Source organism: Rhinopithecus bieti, unplaced genomic scaffold (assembly GCF_001698545.2).
Source record: "Rhinopithecus bieti isolate Rb0 unplaced genomic scaffold, ASM169854v2 scaffold_14876, whole genome shotgun sequence".
Classification (NCBI taxonomy): Eukaryota; Metazoa; Chordata; class Mammalia; order Primates; family Cercopithecidae; genus Rhinopithecus; species Rhinopithecus bieti.
The window spans coordinates 110,092-129,470 of NW_016807955.1; the positions used below are offsets into that span (position 1 = coordinate 110,092).

At 38.2% G+C, this 19,379-nt stretch overlaps 2 protein-coding genes across 4 annotated transcripts in view; one reads left to right on the top strand and one right to left on the bottom strand.

The window, feature by feature from the left end:
• KLHL28 (kelch like family member 28) overlaps positions 1 to 19,379 on the bottom strand; it is a 122,902-nt gene that overhangs the window by 86,985 nt on the left and 16,538 nt on the right. The gene's annotated exons all lie outside the window — the stretch shown is intronic.
• Positions 1 to 19,379, top strand: part of TOGARAM1 (TOG array regulator of axonemal microtubules 1) — a 118,783-nt gene that overhangs the window by 47,131 nt on the left and 52,273 nt on the right. Inside the window, 3 exon segments of the mRNA XM_017884180.1 lie at positions 1,624 to 1,856; positions 4,690 to 4,790; positions 18,444 to 18,542. Coding sequence (XP_017739669.1) covers positions 1,624 to 1,856; positions 4,690 to 4,790; positions 18,444 to 18,542 — 433 coding nt within the window.

The window sequence follows — 19,379 nt, forward strand, 5'->3', positions numbered from 1 at the left end:
TTTAATCACTCCAACTTCTAACTGCTTGTGAAATCTTTCCTTTTTTTTTTTTTCCCCAGCACATTTGTATTTTAGCAGTGCTAGGAAGGGAATTCATTTGAAGGGAAGACACATATAGAAAAGACATTTTCCTATATAACTTATAAATTTCACCTGATCACACATAATTTTGCTTTGTTTTTATAATAACTTAAAAAATAGTTCTTTTTTTAGTTGGTAATTGAAAGATGAGTTTCTTTTATGTAATTATTAGTAAATACAGGAGGATACCATTGCTTTTAGATATTCAGCTTTTCACACTTTTAATAGAGAAGTGGCCCTACTACTGAATCAACTAGTATAATTGTTGAAAATTACTTATCCTCCCTGATAGTTGCTAATATGATACTTCTTATTTATTATTTTGAATGGGTCACTGTTTATATTCTTTGGTGTGAGTTGACTTTTAACAAAGGCGTAAGTGCTTAATGTGCTTAATAATGTATCAAACACTTTCATTTTCATTAATTCATTTAATCTTTATAGTAACTCCCTGAGTTAATAAGCAAGTCAACATCTATTTTGTTTTTTGTTTGTGTGTGTGTTTGTTTTTACAGAAGGGGCTCAGTGATGTTATCTGTCTTGCTCAGGGTCAGAAAGTAAGTGGCAGGACTAGGATTCAAGCCTTGTTCACCTACCTTTATGTTCATTATGTTTTTCACTGTACTACACTGCCCTAAATCCATTAAAGGGGCTTTTTGTTGAATTTGCCTTCCAACTATGAAGACTTAAGATATTTATGGATGTTTGCATTAATTGAAAACAGATACTTTCATTAAATAATTAATCTTATGAATCAAATGTAAGCAAAGCAGTTTATGTATGTTTCTGTGTTCCTTAATTTGTTCAAAGTTTTGTTGCTAGCCTTACTATATTTTGCCATAACAATTTCTACTCTGGATTTCTTTCTTTTTTTTTTTTTTTTTTTAAAGACAGAGTCTCGCTCTGTTGCCCAGGCTGGAGTGCAGTGGTGCGATCTTGGCTCATTGCAACCTCTGACTCCCGGGTTCAAGCGATTCTCGTGCCTCAGCCTCACAAATAGCTGAGACTGCAAGTGCCCACCCCCACGCCCAGCTGCATTTCTAAAAATATTTGGCTTCAGAAGTTATGTACAATGATCTGTGATTTTAATACTTGCAAGTTTGATGTAAATGTCAAATTTTTGAAAATTGATTTTCATTAATCACCTCCCAGAGCTAGCTTCTAAGCCACATCAGCACACCAGATGTACCTCTGTGACATAAACTCTGATATCTACCATCTGATTCAATGATTCATTTATTAAATAATTGAATTAATGCAATATATTTAGTCATTGTGCCCAGTGCTGAAGATACCATGATGAACAATAGCTGAGATTCTTCCTCTCAAGGAGCTTCCAACCTAGTAGGTTTTTTATAAATACCCAAGTGATAAAATCTGTGTATTTATACTATATACATATATATTAACATTCATGTTTTTTTAGTACGGGATTGGGAAGTGGTTAGCTAGGTATAGCTAATGGAGTTTAAAATTTAAGGATAACTTGTACCAATATAAGGAATTTATGTTATAAAGTTTACTGTTTTCATTTTTTCTTAGATGCATAGCTCTCTTAGGTCCCTTCGTAATAGTGCAGCTAAGAAAAGAGCAAAACTAAGTGGCAGTACTTCAGATCTTGAAAGCCCTGATTCTGCAATGAAGCTCGACTTGACGATGGACTCCCCGTCTCGGTCTTCCTCACCAAACATCAGTTCTTACAGTGAAAGTGGAGTCTACAGCCAAGAATCATTGACTTCTTCTCTGTCTACAACTCCCCAGGGGAAGAGAATAATGTATTTTATTTTTTGACATGATAAATGAATGCTCCTCTGTAATTAGTGATTTAGAGCCCTAATATCATATTTGTAAAAACTTACAACCATTTATGTTTTAGTTTTTAAATGTTAAAATATGTTTAAAAGACATTGGAAACGTTTACAGATATTACCTTGCTTGGCTTTGGTTTCTGATGTGAGTGGAAAGAGAACACAACCCCAACTGTAAACCAGAGCACCTAAATTAGTATAAACCCTGTTCCTAAAGCCCTAGTTGTTCTTTCTGTCTAAGATTTATCCTAACGTTTTTTGTCCTGTAGCTCTTTTCTGGATTATTGACTCTTTTGCCAGTTGATCTATAGCTAATATTACTGCTTTCATTTTAAGCTCAGTACCAGTTTCCTCTAATTTATGAATAAGTTTCACTCAGCTATTATTTTCTTATATCTTATTTCCATTATCTTATAGAAGCTCAGGATTTCATTTCATGCCATAGCTCTCATAGCCTTGTTAGGAGTCTCCCTACAGCAATAGTGCTGGACTTAAAGTTCTGGCCACCCCATGTCAACAGAAAATTATTTTTCAGCATAGCAGTTGGACTAACTTTTTCAGATTACTTCTATTACCTCTAAGTCTTAAACCTTAACCTCATTTAACTGATAAGTGATCTCAAACTGCTTTCTGGGCATCTCTGTGACTCTACTGTAGGATTTTGGGAATCCCTTCCTCTTTTATTTTGGACAAAAACCTGGTAATAGAATTGATAGGACACAGAGTAGATGCATATTTAACTTTTTAAGTAACTGCTAAACAGTTTTCCAAAATGATTGTGTAACTTTACACTCCTATCCGCTACATGTGAGAGTTATACTTGTTTTACATTCTTGCTAACATTTGGTGTTGTCAGTCTTAAATTTTTTTCCTTTGTTTTCATCCTGAACCAGAAGTAAATATTTAAAATTAAAATTAATTTCACTTTAGTGAATTGGAATTTCTAAGAAATATAGGTAAATAGAGATTGCATAATCAAAGGAGAGGTAGTGTTCTAAATAGATCATAATATTTTATTCCAGCAGTTCATAGAATTAAACTGAATTCTTGTGTTCCATTCTTAGAAAGTTTGTCTCAGCCTATTATTTTTTCCTATACATTTTTAACTTAAATAGCAGCTTGTTTTGTACTTGGAAATTTTATCTTCCAACAGTTCCTTTGTTGTAATTACCTAGGTAGAATAATACGTATATTGACAGAATGAGTTTGGAATAACAGCATGGTCTGGTGTTTATATTAAGTTATAAAACAAAATATATTTTTAGCTTTTAGAGCTAAAGTCCTTTTATGATCTTCCATGAAGATGAAAATTTATGTTATATAATCCTACAGTTGCAAGGTTGTGTAAATAATTTGAAACCTATTTAAGAAGAAAAGTTCATTTTATATGATTTGAATACATTATGTCCTATATTTTCTCACTGAGTTATCTTCTTCAGATACTGCATTCTGTGAGAAGGTAGTTCAGCACACCTTCATTTATGGACTGAATTGCCTTTAACAAATTTAAGATTTCCACATTTAAGATTAGTGGCTTTAGAACAATTATACTTATCCAGCTTGCATCCTGCCTTAAGATTCATGGCCAAAGAAAGCCACTACTACCTGATTTAAAGATTTTGTCCTTAGGTGGGTTGGGGAGGAAAAATTGTTGAAAACCACTCTCCTCGAGACTGAAATTTCTTCTTTCATCCAAGTCAACTACACTTAATATAAATGTAGATTTATAGTAATCTATTCTGGAGAAATTGCTCTTTCAAAATATTTGACAACAATTTTTCACTAGGTCCACTCACAAATATATTTCTATCCATTTACTAAGAATTGTACTTCTTTGTAAAATCTCTTCTTTTTAATATTCATTACTAATTTATTGACATTGTAACACTTACTGATTTAAAACAGTTCCCTTAAACTCAGATTTAACAGTCTTCAGTTGTCTTTCTTAATGAAACAAGGCCTATAGGTCTTTATAATGTCAGGAAAGTACAGCAAAGAATAGTTTAAGAAGAAAGTGGCATTTGCCAAACTCACTTGTTGCTGATCTCTTATTTATAATATAGCCAAGTCTCTATTTTTGTGTTATCCTATATGAGGATAGATAGTAGTTATTAGATAATTAAGAATGATTTGATTTGTTATTTTTATTTATTTATTTATTTTTAAGACAGGGTCTCACTGTGTCACCTAGGCTGGAGTGTGGTAGCTCAGTCTCAGCTCACTGCAACCCCTGCCTCCTGGGCTCAGGTGATCCTTGGCCTCTGTAATAGCTGGGACTACAGGTGTGCACCACCATGCCTGGTTAATTTTTTAGTTTTTTTGTAGAGATGGAGTTTTGCCATGGTGCCCAGGCTGGCCTCAAACTTCCTGGGCTCAAGTGATCTTCCTGCCTTGGCCTCCCAAAATGCTAGGATTACAGGCATGAGCCACCACACTTGGCCTTGATTTGGTTTTAGAATGGATTCTTGGGTCAGTTTTTTTTTTTTTCCTTGGGGATTATACAGTATAAGTCAGAGAGTCATTTTCTGTGGCAATCCTCTCATGAGTAATTAAGAATTGACCATATGTTAAAAAGGTTGGCAGTCCAAAAGATGAATTAAGAATAACTATATATATATATGTATGTATATGTGTATATATATATATATATAGTTAGCCATATTTTTTCAAGTATCATACTTATTGCTCCCTTATTATCTAAAAGTTCTGTGAGTTAATAAGGAGAATAGAGAATATGTGATGTGAGTATTGAACAGCACTAAATCTTAATGTTTATTGAAATTACTTTGTTTCATTGTAGGTCAGACATATTTCCAACATTTGGGTCAAAACCTTTTCCAACAAGACTTTCTTCTGCGAAGAAAAAAATTTCTCATATTGCTGAACAAAGCCCCCGTGCAGGTATTCTATGTCTGTTTATAAACATAAATTTATAAAAAGTATGATTTTCAAATGATGTAAAACATGATAGCAAGTGCATTTCAGATTTCATGTTGTTGTGGATACCAGTTAAGACTAATCATTTTTTTTACTCCTTAAAAGGTCCTTTTGACAAGAATATGATATTGTTTTGGAAGAAAAAAATATTTATGTACCTGAATCATTGATCTCTTTTAAAGCTCATTGGCATACCTATGGCTGGCTTCTACACCCAGATTTTTTATGTAGTTGGTGTAGAGTGTTACTTAGTTGGTGTTGGCTGTCAGAGTTTTGAAAACTCCTCAGATGATTCTAATGTGCAGCATAGTTTGGGAACCACTGGACATCCTGAAAGACAATTTTCTTTAAAAACAATATTTAACTATTAATAGTAGTTAAATTCATGTGTATCTTGTGTTAAGAATTTTTGTGAACTAAGCCTGTAAGTCTCTGGTTTTATAACGTCACTTCTCAGAAAATAGATTTAGTAATTAGTCAATTAGAAAAAGATTTGCACTATGATCTATTTAGGGTGACAACTGCATGTGATTCTTAGGATTAGTGAAACTACATTGAATTGTGAATAAATTGTAACAAATTGGGATATGATGTTAAGTTTCACATGATCTAATGTAAAAGTCCTAACAACTTTAAGGCTGCTTTACATTATAATTGCCTTCCTAAAAAACTGTATATGTATTTGATTATTTGCTAAGATTTTAAATTTCTTGCTCTTAAATGTGTCTTAATCTCAACCGCTCTTTTTAATCCCCACTACCATGGCTTTAGTTCACACTTTTCCTTATTTATTACCTACTTAGCCTCCTAAGTTTTCTCCCAGCTTTGATTTCACTCACTTTGACACTGTTCCCCACAGTGCAAATCTGACTATATTGGCCAGCCTAAATTCATTCTGGACATCCTTTCATGATCTGGTCCCTGCCTACCTCTCCAGCCTCATTTTTCACTGCTCTCTTTGTATCTTGTATTTTCCCTGTTTGTATCCAGCTGAATTGGACCACCATCAGTACAATTTCCTATCTCTTTGCAATTGCACATACTGTTTTCTCTGGATAAAATCTAGAATCCATACCATACCCTATTTAGCTGTGAAAACAGCTCAGTTGCTTTCTCTGGGAAACCTTCCCTAATTCACAAACAAGATTATTACCTCTTTTGTTATACCATTACATCTTGCACTGACACCTTTTTTAATGATACTACCATTGCTTTACTTTTCTTCAACTCTCAGATTCTTGATCCCCGAAGATTATTTCCTGCTGATTACCTACCAAGGCTTATTATAATTGGGAATGTGTGACTTAACCAGGTGTGTTTCGTATACTGGCTTGCATAAAACTAGTGTTAACAAAGAGATAGCTGCACTTCTAGGCATGCAAAGACAGTATATACGTGCTTTGGAGTCCAAAAGATGAGCTGACACCCCAGTTTGATGTTTAATAATAGTATTCATACCTTACACAAGTTACTTAACTGCTTTGGAACTTCATTCCCTCATCTAACAACATAAACCTTGAGAAGGGTAGCGAAAATCTAAGTTCGTGACATATATAAAGCAGCTAGTGCATAGTAGGCACTCAATATGTATTTGTCCTCTAAGGGGAGAGAGTGACCCAAAGAAATACGTAAACTTATTCTTAATCCTTTTTCAGGCTGATCTTCCTAATCTATAATTTTGCAAGTATTTCTATAAAATCGAGGAGATATCTGATTTCTAGGTTGTATCTACTTTGTAAAAATGGAACCTACTTTTGGAAGAATATCTTTGGAAATGGAAAATAATAGATTTTTAAAACCTGGATTTGAGTTCCCTTGTGACCCTAGTCGTGTGACCTTGGGAGTCATTTAAGTTTTAGCAGTGTGATTGATCTCGTAATAGTATAGTACATACTTATATATGCAATATTTAGTGTTTTCTAAAGTTGCCTAATCTGTTTTTTTTTGAGTTGGAGTCTCGCTGTGTCACAGAGGCTAGAGTACAGTGACGTAATCTCGGCTCACTGCAAGCTCTGCCTCCCGGATTCACGCCATTCTCCTTCCTCAGCCTGCCAAGTAGCTGGGACTACAGGTGCCTGCCACCACGCCTGGCTAATTTTTTGTATTTTTCGTAGAGACAGGGTTTCACCGTGTTAGCCAGAATGGTCGTGATCCGCCGGGCTCAGCCTCCCAAGAAAGTTGCCTAATTTTGGGAATCACCCTTGAGTGCATGTAACATCTGTTGATTCTGGGGCATCATCTTATGCCTCATGAATTCATCTTTCTGGTTAGAAATCTGTATTTTTAACAAGTAAATTAGGTATTTCTAGGATCAAGTTTTAGAAATACTACTGTTACTGAATTCACTATATTAAATTTAACCTTTTCTCAAAATAAGTTGCTAATGTTTTGGATTTTATATATTTGGGTTTGCTTTACTTTCAGTAAATAAGTGATTCCCACAAATTTATTGTGGTTTAATTGGTAAAACATAAAATGGTAATGCTCAGAATAAAGACTATTGGACGATAAACACAAAATAACAATTATTTTAAAATTCCACCTATAGTCTGCCACTACCTATTAAAGCACATTGTGCTAAATTTTCTGAATGATGTTATAATAAACTTCTTCTAGTGTATTAAATTAGTTTTGCCTACTAATAGAAAACATTTCCACCCAAAGCCAGTATGTTTATGGGTCTTATTTTATGAATTAACTGTCAGGACTAAGAATTTATAAAGATATGTGTGTTACTTCCACAAACAAAATTCTCTGTGATTTAATATCGGATATTCTTGAAACTTTTCTCTATGAACTTACTTAGTGCCCTTTATTCTACAGTCCTTTCTAGCCCAGTTTCCCTAGCTACCTCCTCTTCCCACCTTCCTGTTTTTATTCAAATACATTATTTTTTAAAAGTATATTTCACTGGGCACAGTGGCTCACACCTCTAATCCCACCACTTTGGGAGGCTGAGGCAGGTCAATCACTTGAGCCCGAGAGTTTGGGACCAGCCTGGGCAACATAGCAAAACCCCATCTCTATCAAGAAAATTAAAAAATAGCTGGGAATGATGGTGTGCGCCTATAGTACCAGCTATTCAGGAGGCTGAGGCAGGAGAATTGCTTGAGCCCAGGAGGTTGAGGCTGCAGAGAGCCAAGACAGCGCCACTGTACTCCAGCCTGGATGACAGAGCAAAAGCCTGTCTCAAAAAAAAAAAAAAAAAAGGATTCCTATATAAAAAGACTTTGGCTGAGNGTTAAGTGACTTGTCCAGGTTTTCTCAGCAGTTTGAGTCACAGTGCTATAATTTAAAGCCAGGAAACATGATTCCAGATACTGAGCTCTTTATCCCTATGTAGTTGACTGTCTCATCAGTGAAGCCAGTATAGAAGGTTACATTTCATGGTGACTTACCTTTTAAGATTGAATATCTCTAAATCAGAATCTTCCCTAAGCATACCAATAAAGAAAAATTACTGAGTCTTCTCAGTTTTCAGATTTTTCATTTTTCATGGGAATAGGGGAAAAGAGAGAAATGGGGAAATAGGTATCTCTTAGGTCACAGTTTTTAAATTCTGGATTAAAAAAAATTTGTTTTTAGTGTAAAGTTAAAGGTGTTGATTAAAAAAAAAAAATACTTGTCAGGCCAGGCACAGTGGCTCACACCTGTAATTCTAGGACTTTAGTAGGCTGAGATGGGCCGATCACTTGAGCTCAGGAATTCGAGACCAGTCTGAGCAACATGGCAAGACCGTATGTCTACAAAAACTACAAAAAAAAGTTGGACGTGGTGGCATGCACCTTTGATCCCAGCTACTAGGGAGGCAGAGGTAGGAGGATTGCTTGAGCCTGGGAGGCAGAGGTTACAATGATCTGGGATTTTGCCACTGCACTCCAGCCCGGGGAGACCCTGTCTTAAAAGAAAAAAGGAGCCGGGTGCTGTGGCTTGCACCTATAATCCTGGCACTTTGGGAGGCCAAGGCAGATGGATCACAAGGTCAGGAGTTCAAGACCAACCTGACCAACATGATGAAACACCATGCTGGGATTACAGGCGTGAGCCACTGCACCCAGCCCACACCCAGTGAATTTTTTAATTTTAATTTTTGATGGAGGCGGGGGCTTGCTTTGTTGTCCAGTCTGGCCTTGAACTCCTGGGCTCAAAGAATTCTTCTGCCTCGGCCTCCTGAAGTGCTGGGATTACAGATGTGATTCACCATACCTGGCCTAATTATAATTTTAAAGCCTATTTTATGAAATGTTGTAGTATAGTGTATAGTAAATGTTCTTAGCTGCTAAGAACAAGGACAGGGAAAAGTATTATATAATTTAAAATAGGATAAAACTTCAAAAAGTACTATAATGTTATAGTTCCTAATATTATGTTACTTATGTTTTTAAAAGGTTAGAAGTTGAGAGAGGTTTAGGGGGGAGATATGTACCTATGTGTAATATTACTAGAATCATTCAAATATTTTAAAGGGTTTACAACATCCAGTGTAAGCATAATTGGTCAACACATGAACTATAGGTTTGGGTGGTGATTCTGAAGACAATAGGTCACTTGATATTTCATCTAGTGCATTAGAAATACAAAATAAACAATACCCAAGACATTATAAGCATATAAAAGGTTAGTAAATTTCATGACGAGTTAATTTTTAAGATTGAATATCTAAATTAGAATCCTCCCTAAGCATACCAATAAAGAAAAATTAATGAGAATTCTCAGTTTTGAGGTTTTTCGTCTTACTCTGCTGCTGAACTGTTGTTGCTCAAATAATTTTGCCAAATAGGAGACTCAAGTCTTCGTATATGATTTTTGGGCTTCCTTGAGAAGCCACTGCAAGGAAGCAGTTGCTCATGAGGTTAACACTAGGGAATTTCTGCTGACTTCTGCCCCCAGGAAATGCACCAGATATATGCACACAAAACACACACACACACACACACACACACACACACACAGACATTTTTAGAAGACATTTTGCCACTAAAATGGAATGCATTCATGTGGATTAATGACTCCCAGATGCCCAGTTATGTTGTAACCCTGGAGTAAAGTTGGGGCAACAAGAATATAATTTTCCTGTGGTAGAGCCTGGGAAAGCTTTGCTGTTATCATTAACCATTGTTGGCCAGGTGCGGTGGCTCACGCCTGTGATCCCAGCACTTTGGGAGGCCGAGGTGGGTGGATCACCTGAGGTCAGGAGTTTGAGACCAGCCTGCCCAACATGGCGAATCCCCATTTCTACTAAAAGTATGAAAACTTAGCTGGGCATGATGGCGGGCACCTGTAATCCCAGCTACTTGGGAAGCTGAGGCAGGAGAATTGCTTGAACCCGGGAGGTGGAAGTTGCAGTGAGCCGATATCATGCCACTGCACTCCAGGCTAGGTGACAAGAGTGAAATTCCATCTGAAAAAAAAAAAAAAAAAAAGGAAAAAAAACACCGTTGTTAAGAATGTTTTTTTTAAACTTAGTAGCAAGTAGTATCTCTGTGACTACTCTGTCCATTGCTTAAGAGATACTATTACAGCTGCATTTTAAAAATGTCCCTTACAATAAAAAAAAAGTGGTTTTGAAGGGTATAAATATTTAAATAAATATTAGCTTGGTGCAAAAGTAATGGTGGCTTCTGCCATTTTTAATTGCGTACTCCTTTTTTACCAACCTAATAATTAGAAGGTGCACCTGTAATCTAAAATATATAAGTAAATAAGAAGCTGTTATTTTTATGTGCTTAGCAGCTGTGGTCACTATAAGGTCAACTTCTGTACTATGTTATTTCTGATCTTTTTTTCTTTTTTGAGACAGTCTTGTCTGTTGGTCAGGCTAGAGTGCAGTGGCGCAGTCTTAGCTCACTGCAGCCTCCACCTCATGGGTTCAAGTGATTCTCATGCCTCAGCCACCCTAGTAACTGGGATTACAGGTGCATGCCACCATGCCTGGCTAATTTCTTGTTTTAGTAGAGACAGGGTTTCACCATGTTGGCCAGACTGGTCTCGAACTCCTGGCCTCAAGTAATCTACCTGCCTTGGCATCCCAAAGTGCTGGGACTACAGGTGTGAGGCACCACACCTAGCCTGCCATTTCTGATTATCTTAAATTATGTATGAGCAGGCAGTCAGGCATTTTAGGACAGGAATATTTTTTGTGGATGTAACTCAAATTGAGTAAGATGGAACTTGATTAAAAACTTTTTTGGTAAATTTCTTAAAATTTAGTCTGTGATATAATTTAGTACTATTCTATTTGGTAGCAATAAGTTGTTCATTGTTTTACAAAAGAGAATAAGATTTTTCCATATTTATTTACATGTTTTATTTCCCATGTAAAGAAAATCAAAACAAAAAAAAATGCTTTTCTTCTTATAAGTAACTCGTACCTTCATATAATTTTTCATTTCTTTTTTTTTTTAATTGCTTTGAAATAACTGTTGAATATGTTCATTCACTGCTAGTGGCTTCCTTTTTTAGACGACAGAATCATAAACATATTTATATCTTTTAGCCAGCAGTTAATTCTACTCCATAAAATTACATCACACTCACACATCCAACTCTGAACCATTTACTAAATCTGTCTTGGCAACAAGAACAAACACGTTGAAAACCAAATTTAACTTTCTTCCCAGACTCATTTCTCTTCCTTTGTTGTCCATTTTTATTAGTAGCATTACCATTTTCCCAGTTAGGGAGGCTTAAAGCATTACAGTCATTTTTGTCTATTTCTCTTTACCTTCCAAGTTTAGGAGGTGGCTTACCCTATCATTTACTCTCAGTCTAACTTAATGTATCTGCTGCCACGGTTGTAATTTGGGCCTCTTTACCACTTCCCTGGGTAATTACAAATCTTTCTGGTAAGGCTTCCCTCTTATTTTCATTCATCTTAAATCCAGGCTGCATGATCTTCCAGAATTGTCTTTCTAAAATACAGTCATTATCTCTTCCTTACTCAAAACCTTGATTAACACATAAAACTAACCCCTGGAAAAAACAAAAACCTTGAGTGCTTCTGTTTTCTTTCTTTCTTTTTTCTTATTTTTATTTTTTGCAGTTGCAAGATTTAATAGAGTGAAAACAGAACTCCTATACAAAGGGAGGGGACCCAAGGAGGGTAGCCGTTACCAGCTCGAATGCCTGGGTTTATGTCCTGATCAATGCCCCTCCTGCTGTGCTCTCAGGTGATAGATGATTGGCTATTTCTTTACCTCCTGTTTTTGCCTCATTAGCATTTTAGTGAGCTCTCTTTACTACCTGATTGGTTGGGTGTGAGCTAAGTTGCAAGCCTTGTGATTAAGATGGATGCGGTCACCTTCTGAGCTAGGCTTAGGGATTCTTAGTCTGCCTAGGAAATCCAGCTAGTCCTTTCTCTCAGTACCCCCTCTCAACAGGAAAACCCAAGTGCTGTTGGGGAGGTTGGCTGACGACCACTCTAACTGCTTCCTGTTGAATTGGGGTGTAGTAGGGGTTTTGCAGTTGAGATTTCCTTGGGAGGGGTGCCTTCGATGTCACCAACATGGGAGCATGGGCTAGCAGGCTGGTCCAGGGGTTCACGGTATATCTTAGTCATGGACTGCATCTGGGGCTCCATTTGAAGAACCATTTGTAGCTTTACAGCTTCGATTCTGGAAGAGACAAACTTAACGAGGAGGTTAAAGATACAGGGTCCAAAGAGGAGTAACAATATTATAGCTGCTAGAGGTCTTAAGAAGGGGAGAATCCAGGGCATCCATTGGCTGAGGAGGCCCCAGGGTCCGGTGTTTTGAAGCTCCTCTACTCTATGTTGTATTTGATCTTGAATTTCTTTAACTTTCTCAGTGATGATTCTGGATTGATTAACATAATAACAGCATTCTTCACCTAAAAATAAACAGGTTCCCCCTCTTTTGGCGGTTAGCAAGTCTAAAAGCTCTTCGATTTTGAAGGACTACTGCTGCTAGGGAGTTAAGCTGATCTTGCAAGGTGACCAGGGAGTCGGCAACCTGTTCCTTGTCACTATTTAGTTCTTGAGATAGTTTGTAATAGAACTGAGTAGAGGTTGTGATACTGCCAATGCCAGTACCTAGTCCGCCTAGCACTCCTGTTCCAATAACAAAAGGAAGAATGGGTACTCTTGTTGCGGAGCTTAGGTACAACATAATTGTATAAATCTTGTTCAGTGGAGATGGCCATAGGTGCACTAAGAATGAGAGGAAGCACATAGATTCTGAAGAGTCATTCAAACGAAAGGCTGAGGTACCACAGACAAAAAATACTTCTGAGGGTAGACAGACTATTCATGTGGGAGGAGTTACCCACCTGATGCATTGGGAGTTGGTTGTGTCTACAGTATTGCTAAATTTTACACAGGAGAGGTTTGAGGTATGGGTTATTTCCAGATTGGAAACAAGAGGTCCTACTAAAACGGAAGTGGTGTTTATTTCTGTGCTGAAGTTATTCCATTGTTCAGGTACAGGGATTGAAATGTATGACCTGAAGTGCAGGGGGAGGCACATTCAACAGTTAGTAGGGTTTTGGGCCGAGGCCTTATGGAGCCCAGTGAGGATGGTATTAAATAGGCTTACCAGGCGAGTATGGGTATTGAGGGTTTCATGTAGTTTTGAGAGATCTAGTCCTTTGTAAGGGGTACGGGTGCTATGTACCCGGGTCAGTTGGGAGATTACTTCCTTTACATGTTTTTCTCTTGCCTGATCTTGAACTCCACCTCCATCAGACATACCGGTATGGGTGAAGTAAGTCCAACAGACAGTGGCTCTGAGTCCTCTAGGACAACTAGGATTAATTGTTTTCCCTGTCCAATAATGAGTATTTGCATGCATGCAAAGAGTGGCAGAGTTACAGCAGTTGCAGGGCATATGGGCGGTAAAGGTGGGGTTTCTCTTAGGTAAACTCCTATACGATGGGGCATCAGTATTTCCTGAAAGCTTCATTCTCCATAGAAACTCTTGGTAAGGGGAGCTACTGGTCATACAGTGGCATGGAGAGGGTGCAGTGAGAGTGAAAGGGGTAAGATAAAGAGAAAATATGATAAGTGAGGGCCATGGGGATTTACGATTTTCGTTACTTCCCTCACGGTTGTTGCTTGAAGACCAGGCGCAGATTCTCTAGAGGTTCACAGGAATAACAAGCGTTGTCTGCTGGATTTTGGGTTCTTTTGGCAGTATCCAGGGTTTGACTCGAGTGTGATATATCCAAGACTCCAATTTAGCCACTTTAACCACGATTGGGGTAGATGAAATGACTGGGTATGGTCCTTCCCAGGATGTGTCTAGGGATGGGGAATTAGAGGGAAGGGACTTGACTAATACCGTGCCACCAGGGTGGAATAATTCTTTTCCCTCTTCTCAGGGACAGGCTCCTTGTAATGTTTTAAGAACTTGTTGATATTTGGCTAAGGCGGTGATGTCTGCAGCTAAGTTGACCGTCTCTCAGTCAAGCACAAGTTCATGGGTTAGGAAAGGCCGTCCATACAGCATTTCGTATGGGCTAAGTCCTGCTTTCTGGGGACAGTTTCGGTTTCTTAGTAAGGCTATAGGCAACAGAGCAGGCCATGTGAGGTGGGTTTCCTGGGTTAGCTTTTTTAGATGTCGTTTGAGTGTTTCGTTCATTTTCTCGACCTTCCCTGAGGATTGTGGCCTCCAGGCGCAGTGCAAGTGATATTGTATACCTAACACCTAGGATACTCCCTGGGTTACTGTAGCCTTGAAAGCGGGGCCATTGTTACTCTGTAAGCCTCAGGGAGGTTGGAATCTGGGATTTATTTCATGAACTAGTGCCGTTATTACCTCTTGGGTCTTTTCTGTCCTACAGCGGAAGGCCTCTGCCCAACCAGTGAAAGTATCTACCCAGACTAGTAGATACTGAAATCCCTGAGATTTGGGCATGTGGGTAAAATCTAGTTGCCAGTCTTCTCCTGCGTAATGGCCTATTCTTTGTTCTCCTGAAGGAGCTTGGTGATAAAGCAGGGGATTATTTCTTTTGCACACTTCACAGGCCCTGACTATCTGCTTGATAGTTTTGAAAAGGCCTGGTCCAATAAATAATGATTTGGCCATCTGATGGGTGCTATCAATGCCTAAGTGAAAGGTTTGGTGAAGGGTTTTAAGTAATTTCCATTGGTTAGCTGCAGGCAAAAGTACTTTTCCTTCTTCGGTGGCTAGCCATCTTGAGGGGAGAAAACTATGTCCTCCTGAAGTTCCCCATTCTATTTCTTCTTCTGAGTACTGGGGCTTGGTTTCCCAAAGGGGATTACCCCATACCAGGGGTCCTTCTGTAAGCATTTCTAATGGAGGGTCCTGTCTGGCGGCTCTTTGTGCTTCAATATCCGCTTGGCGGTTCCCTTCTATTTCCCTTTCCTTTCCTTTCTGATGACCCTGGCAGTGTAAGACTGCCACCTCTTTAGGTTTCTGTACCACCAATAATAATCTCCTAATGGCTTCCTGATGTTTGATAGGTGTTCCCTCGGAAGTTAGGAATTCCCTTTCTCTCCATATTGCTGCATGGGTGTGGAGGACTAGGTAAGCATACTTAGAGTCTGTATATATGTTTACCCTTTTTCCTTCTCCTAATTCTAGTGCCCGAGCGAGGGCTATTAGTTCTGCCAGCTGAGCACTAGTTCCTGGAGTGAGGGGATTACTTTCAAGTATTCCATTATCACTGACCACTGCATACCCCGCTTTTGGAAGTCCTTTTTCTACAAAGAAACTTCCATCAGTATACAAGTTGAGGTCGGGATCAGTCAAGGGAACCTCTGGAAGCTCCCTTCAAGCGGCATAGGTTTGAGCAATTACTTGTTGACAGTTGTGTTCTATCTTTTCTTCATTGTCTGGAAGAAATGTGGCTGGGTTCAGAGTTGCACAAGTGTGCAGTTGCAGCACTGACCCTTCAAGTAATAGAGCCTGATATTGATATTGATACCTGATATTGTTGTCTGACAACCACAAGTCTCCTTTAGCAATGAGAATGCCGTTCACATCATGAGATGTCCACACAGTAAGATCTCTTCTCTGTATTATTTTAACTGATTCAGATACTAAGACTGCTAATGCGGCCACTACCCGTAAACAATGAGGCCAACCCTTTGACACTACATCAATTTCCTTACTCAGGTGTGCCACAGGTTGCAAGCTTGTCTCTTGGACCTGTGTAAGGACCCCTAGAGCTATTCGTTTTTTTCTGTGACGTACAAAGAAAAATCTTGCCCTGTTGGCAAGCTTAACACAAGCGGTTCTCTGTTTTCTGCAGAACAAAGTTCTTACTCCGTGGCATAACTGTTTTTTTTCTTGAGACGGAGTCTTGCTCTGCCGCCCAGGCTGGAGTGCAATGGCCAGATCTCAGCTCACTGCAAGCTCCGCCTCCCGGGTTCACGCCATTCTCCTGTCTCAGCCTCCCGAGTAGCTGGGACTACAGGCGCCCGCCTCATCGCCCGGCTAGTTTTTTGTATTTTTTAGTAGAGACGGGGTTTCACCGTATTAGCCAGGATGGTCTCGATCTCCTGACCTTGTGATCCGCCCGTCTCAGCCTCCCAAAGTGTTGGGATTCCAGGCTTGAGCCACCTCGCCCGGCCTTTTTTTTTTTTTTTTTAAAAGACGGAGTCTCACTCTTGTCGCCCAGGCTGGAGTGCAATGGTGCAATCTCAGCTGACTGCAACCTCCGCCTTTCAGATTCAAGTGATTCTCTTGCCTCAGCCTCCTGAGTAGCTGGGGTTACAGGCATGCACCACCACACCCAGCGAATTTTTGTATTTTTAGTAGAGAAGGGGTTTCACCATATTGGCCAGACTGGTCTTGAACTCCTGACCTCAGGTGATCTGCCCACCTCAGCCCTGCAAAGTACTGGGATTACAGGCACGAGCCACCACGTCTGGCCCCGTAGCATAACTTTTAAGACCCTTAATAATCTTGCATCAGCTTCATTTCGTTTTATATTACCTTTAACTATTTTTCTCTTCATACCCGATGCTCTCGCACTTTTAATATTTTCTTAATTTGTATGTGAAGGACCTAGGTGCCCTTTCCTAATTGTAATGGTCCATATCATGTCTGCTGTCTCAATTAATGACTTGAGACAGTGGAGGGTGCTTGAAGTATTAGCAAACTAGAATCCATGATTTACTATTTACTCTCTCTGTATTTGAATTAGATGGAAGTATTATAACAAAGAAAAAATATGTAATGATATTTGTGTGTGAAGAAGCCTTTAGACATATTTTTCTATATATTTTAGAATTGAGACGTAATGAACAATATTTCTTTCAACATTTCTTTAAGAAAACTAGTGTAAAAAATAAAATATATTAAAATGATTAATGACAGCTTCTTTTATAAGTGAAAACTCCTTGGAGATAACATGTCCTTTATAATTTTTTCTGATGAGACTTGTCTAACCATTTGTCTCTTGATAGTTTATGTATAGATTTTATGTTTGTGTGAACTGTTGAGCAAATTATTCCATTTACTGAGATTTTTTTCTCTTTGTCACAGAACACATTTTTGGGCTAACCGTGTTTCTGTTAGTTGATGTGTGCTGTATAAGTGTGTACTAATTTTGATTATTCCATACTAAAGAAGAAATATATGGAAAATGGTCATTTACGTGGATTTCTTTCTTTAATCTTTGCCATTTTCACATAAAGCCAGGTTCCTATTACCATTAGCAGTTAACAAAACAATCTATCTGCTGCTTAATTTTTAAAAATCAATTATTTCATTGAATTTACCACTGTTTAACTGCTTTTCTTTTGTAAAACCTAAAGTAATATATATTTCTCTTTTCTTTTTTTACCTTGATACATTCATCTAACATGTATTTATGGAATACCTGGTATGTGCCAAACACTATACTAGACTCCGGGAAAGAAAAATCATCAAAACTAGACATAGATCCTATTCCCATGGAACTTACAGTCTAGTAAGAGTGTAAATAAAGAATCAGAAACTAAGATAAAAGTTAACCTAGAAAAGTACAGGTTGCTATGACATTGACCTGATCTATTTTCTGATGTCAGTGGATTTCCTTTTTGATTACCCTTTTGTTGCCCAATAATCATGCTGTGATAATTCACTCGTATGCCTCTCACACCTCACCCTGATCTGTAAACTCCTTAAGGAAAGGAAGGGGCCGGGCATGGTAGTTCACGCATGTAATACCAGCACTTTGGGAGGCTGAGGTGGGCGGATCATGAGGTCAGGAGTTCGAGACCAGCCTGACCAACATGGTGAAACCCTGTCTCTATTAACAATACAAAAATTAGCTGAGCGTAGTCGTGCGCACCTGTAATCCCAGCTACTCAGTAGATTGAGGCAGGAGAATCACTTGAACCCAGGAGGCGGAGGTAGTGGTGAGCCAGGATCACACCACTGCACTCCAGCCTGGGCGACAGAGCAAGACAGAGCAAGACTCCATCTCAAAAAAAAAAAAGAAAGGTTTATTTTCTCTCTAGTGCCTAGTCCATTCTAATATTGCAGTTACAAACATTTATAATGAAATAATGACTTAATGAACATGTACGAATAAATGATAAATTCTTTGTATGAAATAAATTTTCAGTTTTAAAAGACCATGTTACAATGTCCTAAGATACTACATAATAAGCAAATATTTTTAAGTATTTGTTTTGGGTTTTTTTAGGAATTACAGGGTCATCATCAAATCCACAGCAAATTTCCAGTTTTGACTTCACATCCACAAAGACTTTATCAGAAGACTCAGTAGTAGTTGTTGGAAAAGGTATTTCAAAGTTATTTCACTTCTTGATTATATGTATTCACCATATAGAAGCAAAGCCTATCAATAAGGAATAGAAAATAATTTGATTCAAGTGTTGAGCGGAACTTCTTTTCGCAAATGTATTACGCTATCTTCATTAAAAGAATTAGAAGTGAATACTTACCTTCATGTTTCTATCTTCTAAGGAAACTAGTAAATTCATGTCATTAATTTTCAGAGAGATGTATTATGTGACTGCTGCAGTTTAGGTACTTCTAAGACAGTTTTAGGATAGCTTACTTAGTTTTAGCATAGTTTAAATTCAAATAGCCCTTATTTATCAGCTTAATAATCAATGTAATTATCTCCCATACAAAATCTAGGCAAGTGAAAATTAAACTCCCATTATATATTTTAAGGGGGCTAAGGGACCTTGAACAAAATTATTGAAAGTATCCTTTAAAGCTATTTTCTTTTTAATTGAAAACTAGAATGTAGTGGTGTACATTGAGGGTATGCATCTTATTTTTGTTCAATATGATGAAATAGAATAAAAGTCTTGAAAACTTTTTCCTAACTTCTTAGCTTGATAGTCTCATTAAGTTATTTCATTTATTTATTTTCTTTTTGAGACGGAGTCTCGCTCTGTCGCCGGGCTAGAGTGCAGTGGCCGGATCTCAGCTGCAAGCTCCGGCTTCCGGGTTTACGCTTTTCTCCTGCCTCAGCCTCCCGAGTAGCTGGGACTACAGGCGCCCTCCGCCTCGCCCGGCTAGCTTTTGTACTTTTAGTAGAGACGGGGTTTCACCGTGTTAGCCAGGATGGTCTCGATCTCCTGACCTCATGATCCGCCCGTCTCGG